Source organism: Hylobates moloch, unplaced genomic scaffold (genome assembly GCF_009828535.3).
Source record: "Hylobates moloch isolate HMO894 unplaced genomic scaffold, HMol_V3 SCAFFOLD_19, whole genome shotgun sequence".
Lineage (NCBI taxonomy): Eukaryota > Metazoa > Chordata > Mammalia > Primates > Hylobatidae > Hylobates > Hylobates moloch.
In genome coordinates, this window is record NW_026652294.1 from 63,397,149 (window position 1) to 63,416,660 (window position 19,512).

The 19,512-nt window shown below is 39.8% G+C and overlaps 1 protein-coding gene across 5 annotated transcripts in view; it reads left to right on the top strand.

The window, feature by feature from the left end:
- Positions 1-19,512, top strand: part of TTC39B (tetratricopeptide repeat domain 39B) — a 141,609-nt gene that overhangs the window by 96,619 nt on the left and 25,478 nt on the right. For all 5 annotated transcript variants that reach the window (XM_032138262.2, XM_058431720.1, XM_032138263.2 and 2 more), the window contains 5 exons: positions 465-596; positions 1,690-1,766; positions 7,928-7,995; positions 11,905-11,969; positions 19,131-19,236. In XM_032138262.2, coding sequence (XP_031994153.1) covers positions 465-596; positions 1,690-1,766; positions 7,928-7,995; positions 11,905-11,969; positions 19,131-19,236 — 448 coding nt within the window. The remainder of the gene's footprint in view (positions 1-464; positions 597-1,689; positions 1,767-7,927; positions 7,996-11,904; positions 11,970-19,130; positions 19,237-19,512) is intronic.

Here is a 19,512-nt window from a genome sequence, read left to right on the forward strand (position 1 = left end):
ATCTTGTTTGCTCTTGGCCTTTGGCTGGAGAGGAGAGGGATTATTTTATATGAGCCTTTATTTTTGAAAAAATATATGAGAATCTCTCTGTCAAAAAATACATTTCCAGCAGCATTTATTTTAGCACTTATTTCAGAGCCAAAGGCAGTATGCTGCCCCTTTTTCAACAGAAAACAGTTGATTTGCTTGCAATTTGCCTGGAGGCTGCCCTCTTATGTTGAAATAGGGAAATGCATATTGTCACCTTCAACCTGGAACATTTTGTTCTGCCTATGTGGGTTTACGTTGGAAAGTCCTTGGTACTTGAGTTTTTAAGAGGTTACTTTTCACCACCCATGTAATTTCGGTGATTATGGTGAAGGAATAAAGGTTACTGTGCAAGTCAAGACATGCATTTACTAGGATTTCTTATGATCAGTATTTCCATTGAATTAAAATGTCTCAATTCCCTGTGTTCTTCCCAGGGCTAAGGAGAGTATGTACCATGCCTTGGGCTACAGTACCATTGTGGTGTTGCAGGCTGTCCTGACCTTCGAGCAACAGGACATCCAGAACGGCATGTCTGCCATGAAGGACGCTTTACAAACCTGCCAAAAGTATGACGAGTCATTAAATACTTAAGATGTGACTGCAAACTTTTATGCCTGTGTGACAAAAATAGTGTCATTTGCCTGACCAAGAGCTCTGTGTTTGAAATTGGCCACAGTTACAGAAAAGAAATTCAGCCTCGAAGCTGAAGGATTCCCATTTGGCATCTGTATATTCCAGTTTTCTTTTTGATAGCCTGGGGTCTGAGCTACAGAGATCTGGGGGGGGCGGATTTCAGTGGGATTAGCAGCAAGCATCTCTCAACGTAGATGACATTAGGTACCGCATGCCAAACCAAGCCATGCAAGGAACATTCTTGTTTTAAGTGGGAGATGCAGATTCATGAGGGAATGTTTTATTTGTTTAAGAAGAACCTGTTTTTGAACACTTTTGTTTGGTGAAAATGAGATAGATTTTTAGTTTTATATTAAGCTTTACTTTTTGTGTATAGGAAGACCCTATCAAAATTTTTTTCAAGGGGAAAGTTATTTTGATATCTTTTAAAAAATGATAAATGTTTTACAGTATGGAAGATGCTTGGTTTGTGGACATTTAGGAATATTCAAGAATCCGGGAATGGCTGGCTGCAGCACCCTGATCAGATGCATGGGAGGAAATGACCCCTGTGGCTGTCCATTGCTTGATGTGCCCCCATGGGACTAGGGCAGAAGGTTCATGATCAGAAGGTTAACATGGGTGAAATTACATCCTGATGTAATTGTGTTGTAAGCTCCTCAAATGAAGAGAGCTTCCAAATATTGCACTTTAACTTCATTTTTAACCTGTGGAGAATTTTACCACAAATACTGATTTTAGTTATAGGGATAAGGGAAGGTACTTTGGAGGTTAGTTTTCATTGGTGTGTGTGGGTTTCCCCACGTGGTGTTCAGCAACACAGACTGAGTTCCCACAAATGGCTAGCCAGTGCTGCATGCAGAGTGTTGGAAAAGGGTGATCTGTGTCCTACAGACTTCAGGGTTTAGAGTTTCAGCTTTTTGACTCTTTGGTGTGATAGTGACTGAAATGAATGTCAAATGAAAATGAGCTCAGCCTGATTTTTTTTTTCTATTTTCTGTCTCCCTTTTTATTTATTCGATGTAGATACAGGAAAAAATACACAGTTGTAGAATCTTTCTCAAGTCTTCTTTCTAGAGGATCCCTGGAGCAACTGAGTGAAGGTAAAAGTCATTTAAAAGATCACGTTTTTCCTTGATTTTAATAGTTAAATGATCATCTCATAAAATTCCATACTGAAGTATATAAAGTAAATGCAATGTCTTTTTCTCTTCCCTATCATACTCACCCTCTAGAAGTACCCATTGTTAATAGTTCATTTTGAAGCCTTTTCTGTGTACATACTCAAATACATAAATAAGGTACACATAAGGTTTTCGTTGTTGCTCATGGATTGTTCATTTTTTTTTTTTTTGCAAGCATAGAATCACATAATAGGTGTTGTCCTACAATGTGAATTTGACATTGACACTTCCCCAGGTCGTTACATGTGAGTGTTTAACAGCTGTGTGGTATTCCATAGGATTGATATACTGTAGTTTACTTGGCTTTTCTCTATGGCTTTTATTTTTTCACTGATATAAATAATGGTGTCCTAGAATCCTTATACATATGGATTCATGCATTTTAAAAAGTTATTTCATAAGATAGATTCCTAAAAGTGGAAGAACCAGGACTGACAGTTTGAAAACTTACAATATTTATAGGTATGCCCAGTTTTTTTCTACGTATAGGTCGGTTTATATTCTTACCATTCATCTTTGAGAGTTTCAGTTTTCCACAAGCTATTAAAAATGTTTTTCAAAGTGAAAGTAATTTTGATATCTTTTAAAAATGATAATGTTTCACATTATGGAAGATGCTTGGTTTGTGGACATTTAGGAATATTCAAGAATCCAGGAATGGCTGGCTGCGGCACCCTGATCAGATAGATGGGAGGAAATGACCCCTGTTGCTGTCGATTGCTTGATGTGCCCCCTGGGACTAGGGCAGAAGGTTCACGATCAGTTCTGTCTTTTCAGTGTTACACTCTAGTCCAGAATAGTTTACAAGAAAGGAGCATCTAAATATTCCTGCAGAAGGAAAAAAAAATGTCCTTCAAATGTCACTATTGTAGAATAAAGCTTTTGCCATCCCAGGAGAATCTGTGCCTGTATTGCCATTGTCAGACATGTTCTCTGAAGAGGTAACACAAAATACTAGAATATACCATGCTAGAAAACACAAAATACAAAGCTACTAGAAGCAGCTTTGGCTGATTAGAGCAAGAGCAATTCTGGATATTGCTGTCAGAGCAGTTTCTAATGGTCAAGTATATGTCAGACATATTTTTGAGTGTGTTTTATTAGGAAGTTTTGTTTATTTTGTTAGATGAGTATTATCAACTTGTTATGGATGTTGGAGAACTTGGGAACATTTGCATGATGAAGCTAGAGTATTGATTATAGGAGAGGAATTATGAGACATTTCACATCTTTGGGACTTATTTCAAAGGGGCATGATGTTGACCCCAAAACCATGGTCAAACAGAATGGCATTTCATTGGTCACTCTAGGCAGCTGAAACCCATCATCTTTTTCTCCAGAAACTGACCTCCAACTATTTATAAGAATGTATTTATCCCCTTGACTTCGGATAGAATATGTCTGCATATTTTCCATCTTTGGGCTGCTTATGTAAATTAGTCCCATTAGACCTAAAGTTCACTAAAGTGGCTTAATGATAAATCAAATAGGTCCGAAAAAAATTGAACTCTTTTGTTGTATTCTCCTTTCTGTTACCCTCTCTGTGGCTTCCCTCTAGTGGCCCATTGACCTCTGCCTCCCTTTTTCCTTTTAGTAAGAAGGCTGATACTTGAGATTTTTTTTTAGCTGCGTTTTGGCATGAATGACATGGTATTTTTTGTATGAGTATAAATAATAATAATAATTTGGCCGGGTGTGGTGGCTCACACCTGTAATTCCAGCACTTTGGGAGGCCGAGGCGGGTGGATCACGAGGTCAGGAGTTCCAGATGAGCCTGGCCAACATGGTGAAACCCCGTCTCTACTAAAAATATAAAAATCAGCCAGGCATGGTGGTGCACACCTGTAGTCCCACCTACTCAGGAGGCTGAGGCGGGAGCTTGAACCCAGGAGGTGGAGGTTGCAGTGAGCCGAGATTGCACCACTGCACTCCTGCCTGGGCGACAGAGTGATACTCTGTCTCAAAAATAATAATAATAATAATTTGAAAAATAAGATGATAATGCTCCTTTTTTTTTTTTGAGACCTAGTCTCACTCTGTTGCCCAGGCTGGAGTGCAGTGGCACGATCTCAGCTCACTGCAAGCTCCGCCTCCCAGGTTCACACCATTATCCTGCCTCAGCCTCCCGAGTAGCTGGGATTACAGGTGCCCGCCACCACGCCCGGCTAATTCTTTGCGTTTTTAGTAGAGATGGGGTTTCACCATGTTAGCCAGGATGGTCTCAATCTCCTGATCTTGTGATCTGCCCGCCTCAGCCTCCCAAAGTACTGGGATAACAGGTGTGAGCTACCGCGCCTGGCCGATAATCCTCCATTTTTAAAAAGCATCCTGTATGTGCCATATACGGTCCTTGTTGCTTTTCTTAACATTAACCAATCTAACCTCCTCTTTGTAGACTTGGAACTGATCAGAGTTATAAACAAATGGCCAGGATTCCCCACCTAGCAGAGTAGGGTTAACTGATCATCTGCCGTTCCCTAAGCCACAACTCTTCCACTGTAACCCACACTTTCTCCTGTAGGCAAGTAGAGAAGGGCGTGAAATGTGTCATATACGGATGAAGGAAATAATGAATTATTTCTGTGTTAGTCATCTTGAAGATAGATGATACTGTGTTGTTATGTTTTTATAATGTCTTCAAACAATGGCACTTTAGGAAATCTGGAATAAGGTAGAAAATTACTAATTATAAAAATAGGCTGGGCATGGTGGCTTGTGCCTGTAATCCCAGCTACTCGGGAGGTTAAAGTGGGAGGATCCCTTGAGCCCAGGAGGTGGAGTGTATTAGTCCATTTTCATATTACTCTGAAGAACTGTTCAGGACTGGGTAATTTATAAAGGAAAGAGGTTTAATTGACTCATAGTTCTGCACAGCTGGGGAGACCTCAGGAAACTTAAAATCATGGCAGAAGGCAAAGAGGAAGCAAGATACCTTCTTCACAAGGTGGCAGGAAGGAGAAGTGCATGTAGGAGGAACTTGTCAAACCCTTATAAAACCATCAGATCTCATGAGAAGTCACTCACTGTCATGAGAACAGCATGGGAGAAACCACCCCCATGATCCAAACATCTCCCACCAGGTCCCACCCTTGATTCAAGGGGATTATGGGGATTACAATTCAAGATGAGATTTGGGTGAGGACACAAAGCCTAACCATATCACAGAGGTTGCAGTGAGTGCAGATCATGCCCCTGTACTCCACCCTGGGTGACAGAGCAAGACCCTGTCTCTACATAAAAAAATAAACTAATAAACTTGTGACTGTAGCCTATTATGAAATACAGGTTTATTTAGACTTTCATATCTAAAAGCAGTGCTTAGCTAACATTATTTCAGTGCATCATGAAGATATTTACTCCTGTGGACTAAGGAATTTATAATTAAGAGATATTCTGGTAGTTACCTGCTCATAAGTGCCTAATGGCTAATATTGAGAACTAAAGAACTATGCAGTGTAAATCAACCACAGTGAAAGAATAAGACTTTTATAAATTAAGCTGTATTTTATTCTTAGTGAGTTTGGCTGTCAACTGCAACCCAAACAGACTTTGTGTTCAAGGGAGCATGTCAAAACATTGTAGCTTTAGTGTGTGATTTGTTTTTCCTCTTGGTAATTTTCATTTACATCCTTGAGTGTCTGGTTGTCTACAGGAGTGAGTATATTTCATTAAACTTTTCATGGGTTTAATATGGAACATACTAGTTCTTTTGTCTTGTGGCTGGCAGATTTCCCCAAATGGGTTTCAAATTGCCTTTACAAACAGATATTTAAATGCAATGAGTGCCTAGGATGTGAAAGGGATTTAATATGACAGATACTTATTTGTAGAATACAAAGTTCAAACTCTCATGCCTTTTCTGTCTGCCTTGTTATCACATCCCCATGCTGCTCTTAAATTTGTTCATCTTTCACTTAACCCTGATCTGCCCACCCATCTGCTCAGATCTCTGCAGGGACTGACTCACTGTTGCCTCCTGAATCAAGTGCAGACTCTAACATTCAAGGCCATTTATAATTGAGCCTTGACTTAACCCTTCCAGCCTCATTGATGTCTCCTCCCTTGACTGGCTTTTCCTGAGGGTGCTCTTGGCTTTCCTTGCTCCCGTTACCGGCGCACTCCCCTCCGCCCCCGACCCACCGCTGCCATCACCACCACGGACTTCATCCCCTCTGCATGTACCCCAAGCCAGCAATCTGTATTCCTGAGCAGACTTTCATAGCTCGTAATTCCTGGTTCTCACACTGTTACTGAATTACCTAGGAAGAGGATATTTAGATGACTGGCTAAAAATAAGTTACCAGTTGGTATCCCGCTGAACACAGCTAGAAAATCACTAGGCAAACTTTGAGGAGAGGTGTTCTGAAGGACTGAGACCCTGACTGTGGATGTGCAGGCTGTAACTCCTCAAGTTTGGTCTGTTAATGGCCATACACATTATCTTTCTGTGTACTGTTGGAGACCTTAGCTGCAGAGGTGCTTCTTTGTAAATTAAACATTTGGAATATGAGCATGGCAGGAACTTGAACCAATTTGTGAGAACCAGTGGGTTGTATGTGTGTGCAGGGTGGGGGTGGCATCTATGTGTATAATTGCAAGAAAGTACTTCTTGTCATCTAAGTCTATTTAGCAGTAATCCCAATAATATAGAAATACCCTATTTTCAGTCACACTCCACATAAAAATGCTTTCTGCTTTCTGAGCTTTTACCAAAAAGCAGTGACATGGATCCATGGGCAGTAATCTCAGTGCACGTAGTTAGCACTGATCCAGTGCTTACTCTGTATCATGAGCTCTATGTGCAGCGCTTCATTTGATCCTTCAGCTGTGAACTAGAGGTGGTGTTAGTGGCCTTTATAAATGAGGAAACCAGCAGAGAGGGGACGAGGTCCTATAGCTCGTACATGGCAGAGCCTTTTTAGCAGCCCAGGCTATTAAATACCCCAGGCTCATTTACTTAAATATCATGCCACTTTGCATCCCATGGATAGAGCAAGAATCTGCTGACTTGTGTATGGAAAAAAGTAAAGATTTGTCTCTCCATCCTCTGCATGTATAATGGATGGTTGGGAAGCTAGGGTGTGTGTTTTGGGGTACTCCTCAAGTCCCTGGGATGCACAGAGCCTCACCTAACCCCTTTTTGTGAGTACCTTGTTCTTGTGCTAGACATCTACATGATCAAATTAGCCTAAAACTGGGATAGTGCTACCTCTTTTTTATCAGGTCTTCATGTGTGTGGAGTCTTAGCGTGGCCATGCAGGACGTTTCTTTTTCACCGAGCTCTAGAGAATTGCTGCTTTCTTTTCAGGTAGCTAATGTGTCTGGTTAGTGTCATGGTTACCATACCTTCATATTTTGGAAGCTAGCATTCATACATTTAATTTAGTTTTTTTCAACTTTTAAAACTGTGTTAAAGTTTTTCGTTTTTTTTTTCTCTTTTAGAGATGGAGTTTCACTCTTGTTGCCCGGGCTGGAGTGCAGTGGCTCAATCTCGGCTCACTGCAACCTCCACCTCCCGGGTTCAGGCGATTCTCCTGCCTCAGCCTCCCGAATAGCTGGGATTACAGGCATGTGCCACCATGCCTGGCTAATTTTTGTATTTTTAGTAGAGATGGGGTTTCTCCCTGTTGGTCAGGCTGGTCTCTATCTCCTGACCTCAGGTGATCCACCCACCTCGGCCTCCCAAAGTGCTGGGATTACAGGCGTGAACCACCACACACAGCCAAAGTTTTATGTTACTAATTAAGTTAAAAAATAAGTGGTTTCCTTTTTTTAAAAAGTGCTTTTAAATGTTCATTTCCCCTTGTGAGTTGAGTTTGGGTCTCTGATACGTAGTGACTGACTCTTTGCAGTTACGTTTGAATGGGGATGACTTCCCTGAACACTTCGCACATTCCAGGAAAATCTCCCTGACAGAGTGAGAACTGGGGTTATCATTCCGCTTTTGTGGAAGCACAAGGGCAGTCTAAGTTTTGGGGTCTCTCTTGGATTCATTTATCTGCCAGTCTTTCCTGAACATCACAGAGCAATCACTTTGGATGTGTGATTTTACTTAATATAATTTTATTTGTTTTTCATAGAGGAAATGCATGCTGAAATCTGTTATGCCGAGTGTCTCCTACAGAAAGCTGCACTCACGTTTGTGCAGGTAATGAATATTTGGCTTGGAATTCGTATTGGCTGGGAAGACTGCCAGTGCTGCATAGAAAAATATGGTGCATTCTATGTCAAAGCTTCAGTTCTTTTGACTTAGAGTTGTGATGGCAAATATTTGTTATTCTGATAAACTCGCTGAAAAAAGATGCTAGAGAGCTTTGTTCCTCCTCTACTGCACTTAAGAATCTATTTCAAATTGCACTCCACTGGGAATCATTGCCCTTTAAAGACTGTGTCTTTAAAGAAACTTTAGGCCAGGCAGAGTGGCTCACACCTGTAATCCTAGCACTTTGGAAGGCTGAGGTGGGTGGATCACCTGAGGTCCGGAGTTCGAGACAAGCGTGGCCAACATGGTGAAACCCTGTCTCTACTAAGAATACAAAAAAAAAAAAAAAAAAATTAGCCGGGCATGGTGGCGGGCGCCTGTAATCCCAGCTACCCAGGAGGCTGAGGCAGGAAAATCACTTGAACCTGGGAGGCTGAGATTTCTGTGAGCCGAGGTCACACCACTGCACTCCAGCTTGGGTGACAGAGCAAGACTTTGTCTCAAAAACAAAAAAGAAACTTTAAAGAAACTGCTTTGCAACTGTCACATCTAATTTTAAGATGCATCTGTGTGAAAACCGGGAGAGTATTCTCCTTTGCGCTTTCTACTGGTAGAGGCCGCCCATGGGAGTGGCCCGGGCAGAGGAAGTGTCCCCTGTTACACCGCTTGCCTCAGTCAAGTTCAGTTATGCATGCATAGCATGTACACTTCAAATTTTATTTTTCCCCTTCTTTCTATATTCTCATTCTCCTTTCTTTTATTTCTTCCTTTGGAAGAGCAGTTTTTAGAAGTCACTAAACAATCCTTTTCTTATGAGCCATTTTAATTTCACCTCTGGGAACTGATACAGTCAGTACCTTGCCTAGTTGTGTATCTTCCAATGCTTCTGTAAAACATAAATTTTCACATAATGGCTTCATGGGTGTTAGTGATGGCTACAGTGAGGGTGAGGTGGGGTAGAGATTGAAGAAATCAGAAAGAAATTCAACTTTGAAATGGAAAATCTTCCTCACTCGCAATCTTTTTTTTTTTTTTTTTTCTGGGGAGGGGTGGTGGGGTGGATGGAGCCTCATTCTATCATCCATGCTGGAGTACAGTGGCACGATCTCAGCTCACTGCAACGTCTACCTCCTGGGTTCAAGCAGTTCTTCTGTCTCAGCCCCCCAAGTAGCTGGGATTACAGATGTGTGCCACCATGCCTCGCTAATTTTTGTATTTTCAGTAGAGACAGGGTTTCACCATATTGGTCAGGCTGGTCTCGAACTCCTGACCTCAGGTGTTCCACCCACCTCGGCCTCCCAAAGTGCTGGGATTATAGACGTGAGCCACTGCGCCCGGCCACAATCTTTTAAATTATTTGACAGTTGCTTCTTTCTTTTCCTGGAGGTTTACCTCTTGGGTTGGATTCTGGTTTAGTAAAATGGAATCACTGTAGCCCATGACCCTGTTTCCTAAAACCCAGACATTACAAAGGCTGGTTGATAACAACAGTCTTACTGCCTCAGTAAGCATCATAATGGTAGTCCTGGAGGCCCAAGTTTTTTTCTGTTTTCCAAACAGGGATTTGGCAATCAAATCTGGGATTTGAAGGCTTATTTTATATTTGGGGATTTGAAATTAAAGAGATATTCATGCTTGTCCCCTCTTCCTCATGCCTCCCACCCAATCACTTTTATATTCATGCTGCTTTAGCCTTTTAAAGATTGTGCAGCTCCGTCTCTTCCTATCGTTGTTCTAGAAGAAGTGCTTATCCACTCTTTGCTGGACTGCACAGCAACCTAGTGACTCTCCCTCTCTAATTTCTTTTACCTTCAGCTTATGCCCTATTCTGCCAGTTGAGGGTTGAGTACCCTTTTAAAAATGAGTCTCTAACCTGGTCACTTCTCTGCTTCAGCATTCAGTAGCTCTGACTGAGTATGGCAGTATTCTCTATCAGAATATCACAAATGAGGGGGATACTTTTTCAAACAAAACTGGTACCTCCTCTCTATGTTCCCTACCCGTCCGCCACCCCCCGCACCTTACAGGTGTCCTTGAAAGCCACTGACGGGGTTGCATACTTGAGTAGCATGGCTGGAGGTAGCTTTCTTAACTCCTTGGTCATTCTCTTTGCAATAGATTCTTCAGCAGTGTGGAATTACATATGCACACATGGCCAAACCCGTCATGATCCTTAATGCCACCCTGTCTTTCCACTTAAGTTTTACTTTGCTTACAAAGTTCACATCTGCTTTGCCTTTCTATACCTGGCCAGTTTCTAATTATTTTTGTGCTTAAAGCGCCAATGCTTCCAGGAGGCATATCTAGCCCTCTCCATGCCACTACTTTGTGTTCTCATGACATCCCATGCATGATCCCATCCCCGTGCATGACTCTGTCCCTGTGCATGGCTCCCTCCCCGTTCTTGACGCCCTCCCTTAACATATTGTATTACTTTCATCTGTTTTTGCATTTGGGTGCCTGGTATAAAATAGGCATTAAGTTTAAGTTTGATGAATCCTGAAATGAAATAGGTTTTTTTTTTTTTTGAGGCATATTTCAAGCTAATTTAAGAAATTCTTTTCTGGTTGGTATTGGATTTTATATAATCATAAGTTTCCTTAATTTAAGAAGATAAACACTGAATTTCATATCTATTGATTCTTATAATAATTAGAACATTAAATATTTAAGTAATTAATGAAATTAGTAAATGAAATTCAGTTTTTCTTTTGCTACAGAAGGATGCTTAAGTACACGAGAAATACATATCAGAGCATCTTTCTTTTTTCTTCTTTTTTTTTTTTTTGAGATGGAGTCTCGCTCTGTCACCAGGCTGGAGTGCAGTGGTGCGATCTTGGCTCACTGCAGCCTCCGCCTCCCAGGTTCAAGTGATTCTCCTGCCTCAGCCTGCTGAGTAGGTGGGACTACAGGCACCCACCGCCATGCCTGGCTAATTCCTGTATTTTTAGTAGAGACGGGGTTTCACCATGTTGGCCAGGATGGTCTCGATCTCTTGACCTCGTGATCCACCTGCCTCGGCCTCCCAAAGTGCTGGGATTACAGGCGTGAGCCACCGCGCCTGGCCAGAGCATCTTTCTAATATCAATAGACTAGAAAAACTTTCTCTCTGGATATGCAAAACATAGGACTGTCTCCACTAGTACCATCTATTAGAGTAACTTCCTTCAAATGGTTATTTGATGTAATTTATGGTCTTAGAATCCTAGAATGCTGATCCCAAAAATGCCATTCATCTAGGCCAACAGCCTCAATTTTATGGTCAATGACAATCAGATAAACAGAACTGAAGTGGTGGTGTTTTCCTAAAACAAAATTGCATAGTAGTGACAGCCACTTCAGAAACCAGACCAGTTATTTTGGGCCTGGAAATGTGTGTGAGTAAAATTCGCAACATTAAATAGACTCTGACTGCTAAAGTACTCTGTGAAAGAAGAACCATTGTCCCATTTACTGGGTGTAATGTACTGGAAGGTTTGGCCTTAGAGCAGGATGTTAAAGTCATCCATTTTAGATTCTATTAAACCCAGAAGAAAATTGCTCAGTAGATGTCAATGTTTATTAAAATAATTTGGACCCCATATGGCCCCTAATTGGTGAGGATTACCTCCTTAGTAATATAAAATAATTGAAGGATTCTACAAGTATTTTCTTTTTGTTGTCCTCTAATGTGGAAGAAAAATTACCCGAAAAACTTTTAAATGTAAAGCAAGAGTATGTGTTAATTTCAAAATTATGTCCTCAAAATACTTTTTTTGTTTGTTCTTGTTTTTCTAATCACACAAACACACAACTGTGGGGACAATTTAAAATTTTTTGCTAAATAATCTAATTTTTTAACTGAATTATTTTCAGGATGAAAATATGATCAACTTCATCAAAGGTGGACTCAAAATTAGAACAAGTTACCAAATATATAAGTAAGTTAAAAAGTAAGATGCAGTTTGTAAATAATTTTGTGCTGTTTACTCCTTTGTTCTTCACAATTCTCCTAAATTAAGTTTGACTAGGATTTTTTTTTTTTTTTTTTGAGACGGAGTCTCACTCTGTCACCCAGGCTGGAGTGCAGTGGTGCAATCTCGGCTCACTGCAAGCTCCGCCTCCTGGGTTCATGCCATTCTCCTGCCTCAGCCTCCCGAGTAGCTGGGAGTACAGGCACCCGCCACCACGCCCGGCTAATTTTTTGTATTTTTAGTAGAGACGGGGTTTCACTGTGTTAGCCAGGATGGTCTCGATCTCCTGACCTCGTGATCCGTCCGCCTCGGCCTCCCAAAGTGCTGGGATTACACGCATGAGCCACCGTGCCCAGCCTGACTAGGATTTTTTATTTGGTGTTGGTAAAAATGAACTTGATTTTTTGCTGAGTGTGTATTCAGTGTTATAGGACAACAGAATTTAAGTTTAAATACAATTTTAAGAGCAAATTAGCTGAAAATAAAGCTACTGACATAATTTCTGATTAGGTAATTTTAGTTACTCTCTCCTTAGAACAATTTATAAATTTAAATTTATAGTAAGATCTTTGGTTCAGACTCCAGAGCAGCACTGCCCAGTAGAACTTTCTGCAGTAGATGGAAATGTTCAGCTGAGGTGGCCATAACGTTGTTTATATCCCTATTGATTTTTATCCAGTTGTCTGTTATTTACTCAGAGTGTTAAAGGCTCTAAGTTTGAATCTGGAGTCATCCCTTTCTTCCTTTAGTTCTGTCAGTGTTTGCCTCATATATTTAGGAGCTCTGTTGTTAGGCTTTTATAATATGTATTTATAATTGTTCTGTCTTCCTAATGAATTAACCTTTTCATCATCTTGAAATGTCTCTATTTAACTGTGGTAATAATATTCCTTGTCTTGAAATCTGTTATGTCGAGTATTCATATAGGCACTCATGCTTTTTATAATTAGTCTTTGCATGGGATATATTCTTTTACTTTAAACCTATTTTTGTTTTCATATTTAAATTGTATTTTTAAATATTTAAATTGTATTTCTTGTAGATGCACATAGCTGGGCAGTTGATATGTTTGCACTTGTGACTACCATTTTGCTTTTTCTCTTTGCCTCATCTGTTCTCTTCCCCTTTTTTCCTGCTGTCTTCTTTTGCTTTAATAACATTTTAAAAACTGTTATTCTCTTAGCTGTACTCTCTAATTTTTTTTGTGGTTGCTGTAGTGTTTATAATATTCTTTTTAACTTATTACAGTCAACTTAGAATTAATATTGTAGCACTGGACATAAATTGTAAGAACTTTGCAAAAGTGTAATTTCATTTACCGCATTTTGTCCTTTATGCTATTTTTTTTTTTTTTTTTTTTTTTTGAGACCGAGTCTTGCTCTGTTGCCCAGGCTGGAGTGCAGTGGTGCGATCTCAGCTCACTGCAACGTCTGCCTCCTGGGTTCAAGCAACTCTTCTGCCTCAGCCTCCCGAGCAGCTGGGACTACAGGCACGTACCACCACGGCCAGCTAATTTTTGTATTTTTAGTAGAGACGGGGTTTCACCATATTGGCCGGGCTGGTCTCGAACTCCTGACCTCATGATCCACCCGTCTCGGCCTCCCAAAGTGCTAGGATTACAGGCGTGAGCCACCGCACCCGGCCCTTTGTGCTATTTTTGTGATGTATAGCAGACTTACATATATTATAAACCCTACAATACAGTGTCAGACTTTCTCTTTAATCAGTTATATGTTATAGTCTTCTCTCTTTACCCATATTCTTACCATTTTTCATATTCTTATTCAAAATGGTAAATATATTTCCTGTTTACTTTCAGACTGAAGAACTTCCTTTAGCATTTCTTATAGGGTGTTAGCTTTCAACAAATTCTGTTTTCATTTATCTTAAAATATATTTACTTTTTACTTTTTCTTTCAAGGTTATTCTTGCTAACTATAGTATTCTGAGTCGATGGGTTTTCATTCCTTCTTTCAGCCCTTTAAAACTGGCTTCCTATTGTATTAAAGCCTCTGTTACTCGGTTTTCATTTGTATTGTTGTTCCCCTATACATAATGTGTCTTTTCTTCTGGCTTTTTTGAAGACTGACTAGTTTGTATCTTTGAGTCTCAGTAGTTTGACTATGATGTGCCTAAGTGTGGTTTTGAGAAATTTGTGGTCATAATTTTTCAAACTTTTTTTTTCTGCCCCATTCTTACTTTCTTCTCTCCTGAGACTCCTACTTTTTTCCCATCATTTTCCACTGTGTAAAAATATGTTTTAAATGTATATTTTGTATTTTTCCAGAATTTATAATAGTTATTTGTGGGAAAGTTAATCTAACATAAGCCACCCTACCATTCCTGGTAGCAGAACCAAAATTTAGTATTTTAAGAGGTACTTCACTGAAAATCCTTTCACAAAATTGTGTTTCATTCAAAATCCTGGAAGGGGGTGGTAGATCTTGGGTACCTGACATGCTGTTGTATAGATTTCTTTGTGAAATATTTTTAGAAGATATAAACGAATGTTAAATTCAGTGCTAATTGCTGTTTTAGTCATCAAAACTTAAAAATACTAAAGGAATTAAAATAGGCCTGTGGAGGCAAAGACATACAGGTGTACCTCAGAGATATTTTGGGTTCCAGACCACTACAATAAAGTGAATATTGCAATAAAGTGAGTCACACAAACTTTTTGGTTTCCTGGTGCATATAAAAGTTACGTTGATACTGTACTGTATTGTCTTAAGTCTGCCAATACCGTTATGTCTAAAAAATATACATACCTTAATTGATAAACACTTTTTTGCTAAAAAATGCTAACAATTATCTCAGCCTTCAGCAAGTCATAATCTTTTTGTTGGTGGAGGTCTTGCCTCCATGTTGATGGCTGCTGACATTCAGGGTGGTGGTTGCTGAAGGTTGGGGTGGCTATGGCAATTTTTTACAAAAGGACAGCAGTGAAGTTTGCCATACCTATTGACTTTTCCTTTCATGAAAGATTTTTCTGTAGCATGCAATACCACTTGATGGCCCTTTACCCACAGGAGAACTTCTTTCAGAGTTAGAGTCCATGCTCTCAAATCTTGCTGCTGCTTTATCAGCTAAGTTTATTTAATATTCCAAATCCTTTGTTGTCATTTCAACAATGTTTATGGCATCTTTACCAGGAGTAGATTTCATCTCAAGAAACTACTTTCTTGCTCATCCATAAGAGGCAACTCCTCATCCATTAAAGTTTCATCATGAGATGGCAGCAGTCAGTCACATCTTCAGGCTCCACTTCTAATTCTAGTTCTCTTTCTGTTTCTAACACCTCTGAAGTTACTTTCTCCACCAAAGTCTTGAACCCCTCAGAATGATCCATGAGGGTTGAAATCAACTTCTTCCAAACTCCTGTTAATGTGGACATTTTGACTTCCTTCCATGAATCATGAATGTTGTCTATGATATGTAGAATGATGAATCCTTTCCAGAAGGTTTTCTGTTTCCTTTCCCTGGATCCATTAGAGGAATCCCTATGGCAGCAATAGCCTTATAAAATGTACTTCTTAAATAGTAAGACTTGAAGGTCGAAATTACTCCTTGATCCATGGGCTGCAGAATGGATGTTGTGTTAGTAGGCATGAAAACAATATAATCCTCGCATACATCTCCTTCAGAACTCTTAGGTGACTAGGTGCATTTTCAGTGAGCAGTAATACTTTGAAATAAATCTTTTTTTTCTGAGCAGTGGATCTCAACAGTAGGATGAAAATATTTAGTAAACCATGCTGTAAACAGATGTGCTATCATCCAGGCTTTGTTTTTTTAATTATAGAGCACAGGCAGAGTAGATTTAGGACAATTGTTAAGGGCCTTAGGATATTTGGAATGGTAAGTGAACACTGGCTTCCATTTAAAGTCACCAGTTCCATTAGCCCCTAACGAGAGTCAGCCTGACCTTTGAAGTTTTGAAGCCAGGCATTGACTTATCCTCTCTAGATATGAAAGTTCTAGATGGCATCTTTTTCCAATAGAAGGCCATTTTGCCTACATTGAAAATTTGTTGTTTAGTGCAGCCACCTTTGTCCGTGATCTTAGCTAGATATTCTGGATGACTTGCTACAGCTTCTACATAAGCACTTGCAGCTTCACTTTGCACTTTTTTTTTTTTTTTTTGGAGATGGAGTCTCCCTTTGTCGCCCAGGCTGGAGTGCAGTCGCACGATCTCAGCTCACTGCAACCTCCGTCTTCCAGGTTCAAGTGATTCTTCTGCCTCAGCCTCCCGAGTAGCTGAGACTACAGGCGTGCACCACCATGCCTGGCTAATTTTTGTATTTTTAGTAGAGAAGGTTTCACCATGCTTGGCCAGGCTGGTCTCAAACTCCTGACCTCATGATCCGCCTGCCTTGGCCACCCAAAGTGCTAAGATTACAGGTGTGAGCCACCGCACCCGGCTGCACTTTTTTGTTATAGAAATGATGTCTTTCCTTAAATTCATGAAACAAACTCTGTTAGCTTCCAACATTTTTTTCTTCAGCTTCCTCACCTCTCTCAGCCTTTATAGAGTTGAAGAGTTAGGGTCTTGTTCTGGATTAGGCTTTGGCTTAAGGGAGTGTTGTGGGCGGTTTGTTCTATCCAGATCACTACAGCTCTCTCCATATCAGCAATAGGGCGGTTTTGTTTTCTTATCATTTGTGCATTCACTAAAGTAGCACTTTTAATTTTCTTCAAAAACCTTTCTTTTGCACTTTCAAGTTGACTAACTGTTTGGCACAAGAGGCCTAGCTTTCAGCCTGTCTTGGCTTTTGACATGCCTTCCTCACTAAGCCTAATTATTTCTAGTTTTTGATTTCAAGTGAGAGAGGTGCGACTCTTCCTTTCGCTTGAACACTGAGAGGCCACTGTAGAGTTACCAATTGGCCTAATTTCAATATTGTTTTGTCTGAGGGAATAGGGAGGCCTGAGGAGGAGAGAGATGGAGGAACAGCCTGTCAGTCAGAACACACACAACATTTATTGATAACTTTCCCTCTTATATGGGTGTGGTTCATGGCACCCTGAAACAATTACAGTAGTAGTAACATTTAAGATCTCCCATCACAGGTCATCATTAACAGATACAGTAATAACTAAAAAGTTTGGAAATTTTATGATAATTACTGAAATGTGGCCCTGAAACACAAAGTGAGCACATATTGTTGGAAAAATGGTGTTGGTAGACTTGCCCAACACAGAGTTGCCACACATCTTCAATTTGTAAAAAATACGGTATCCACAAAGTGCAATACAGTAAAGTGCAATAAAACAAGGTATGCCTTTACATATCAGTGAAATGAACCGTGTGGGTTTTTGAAAGAGACAGCATGTGTGTGTGTGCACACATGGACTTACATACGCGCGCACACACACACACACACACACACACTTACCTGGGAATTCAAAATATACTAAATTCCTTTGTATAGATAGGCCCTTTCAAAACAGTGAAGAAAGATAGGTACTTTCGTAACTGTTTTTGGGAAAATTGTTCATTTTATGGAAAAATCATTAAGATGAAAAAAGTCCATATAGGTTTAATATTAAAAGATTTAAAAATAATTCTAGCAGGAAACATAAAGTATTTTTATAATTCTTAACTATAAAGGCTTTAAACTTTATTTTTTATTTTTTCACTTTGAAATAATTTGAAAATTATTACAAAAAATTTCCATATAGCCTTCACTCAGATTTACAAATATTAATATTCTGCAGAAGCACAGTACAATTATTAAAATCAGGAAACTGATATGGATACAGTATTAATATTTACTCCATGACCTTCACTCACATTTCTCCAGTTGTCTCATCAGTGCCCTTTTTCTGGCTCAGGATCCAACCCGGAATCCTGGGTATCGAGGTTAGCTGTCATGTCTTGCCTTAGTCTCTTTTCATTCGGAATAGTTCCTCAGTCTTCGTCTTTAATGATGCTGACATTTTAAAAGAATAAACTGGCCAGTTATTTAGTAAAACATCTTTCAGTGTGGACTTTTCTAACGTTTCTTCATGATTAAATTCAGATTATGACTCTATGGCAAAAATACCATAGAAATGATATCATTAGGTACGTGATGTCAGTTTCAAAGGCCTTTTAACCATGGCATAAAATCAGAAATCAGAAGAAATTGATTGAGCTGACCAAATAAACATTCATCATTTTATCTTGGCAAAATACACCATAATAAAAAATAAATGACCCAGGGGAAATGACAGCAGGGGATGCTTGTAGGCTGGTGGGCATCTGAATTGACTCTCTAAGCCCTTACATTTTTTGTAAACTGGAAGTTAGGTCTATAGGCTTGCTAGATTCAGATTAACAATATTCGGCTAGACTGGATCACAAGTGTAGTTGCACATTTTATAATTGCATCACACCAAGTGATTCATGATATCTCATTATTCCTTACTATTAAAAAATATATTTGTCAATTTGATAAGCAATTCCCAGGTATTATCAATTTTTATATTTTTGTTATTGTTTTAATTTGTATTTCTCTGGTTAAATATTTGCCTTTTGAAGATGATGTGAACAGGCAAGAGAGAAATACATAGAAAATGAAGTGAGAGGTTGGAAAGATTTGCACGGATGGAGCAGGAAGGAAGCAGAGGACAGATGGGGCCATTGTGATGGCCTTTGCTTTCTTGTTTCAGTCTGTCCTGGTCCCAAGCCCTAATTTATTTGGTCTGTTTGAGACAATGGCAGTCACACTGAAATTCAGATCTTCTTGCCAGTAGCATCACATTTCCTCAGGTTGCTGCAGTGTATGCAGTGGTTGAGAGCTGAGCCCTCCCAGGGAGTCCGCCGTAAGATGCTGCCGGAAGCTGTGGGATGGCAGCCTGTGGTCCTGCGGCTCCTGGCTGGTGCTTGCCAGTGGATGAACCCTCTCTTTAAGTCCAGAAACACTGGTCCTGCTAGACACTGTAAAAATGAGCATCTCCTTTTTCCTTGATGATTATTACCTAGTATCCTTAAGAGTAAACTCAGCATGGCATCATCCATTTAAAATTTTGGTGGTATTTTAATTATTGACATTTATTTTATAGGGTGTAAGTGTAAAATTTGATTTAATATTTATTTTCAGAGTCATGGTCAACTTACACTGTCACTTTTTTTCTTCAATCCAGAGAATGTCTTTCTATCCTGCATGAAATTCAGAAGAACAAACTTCAACAGGAATTCTTCTATGAGTTTGAAGGGGGTGTCAAGCTTGGCACTGGGGCCTTTAATTTGGTAAGGAAATCACTGTATAGAAACCAGAACTTTTGCAGAAGAACCTAAGGTTTTCTGTGCCTTTTCCACTGCATTTGAACCTCACCCTGAACCTCTCCCTGGGTTGGTTGACAAGCAGCTAGAGTGGGATCAGTTTTCTGGCATTGTGACCCAGTGTGTTATAAAGTTCCACATATGCTCAGAGTAGTTTTGGATTGTAAAATGTAAGGGAAGCGTGTGGTACTCTGAATAGACTAGTAAGGTTTTTGGTAACAAGGAACAGTGGAATCCATTTCC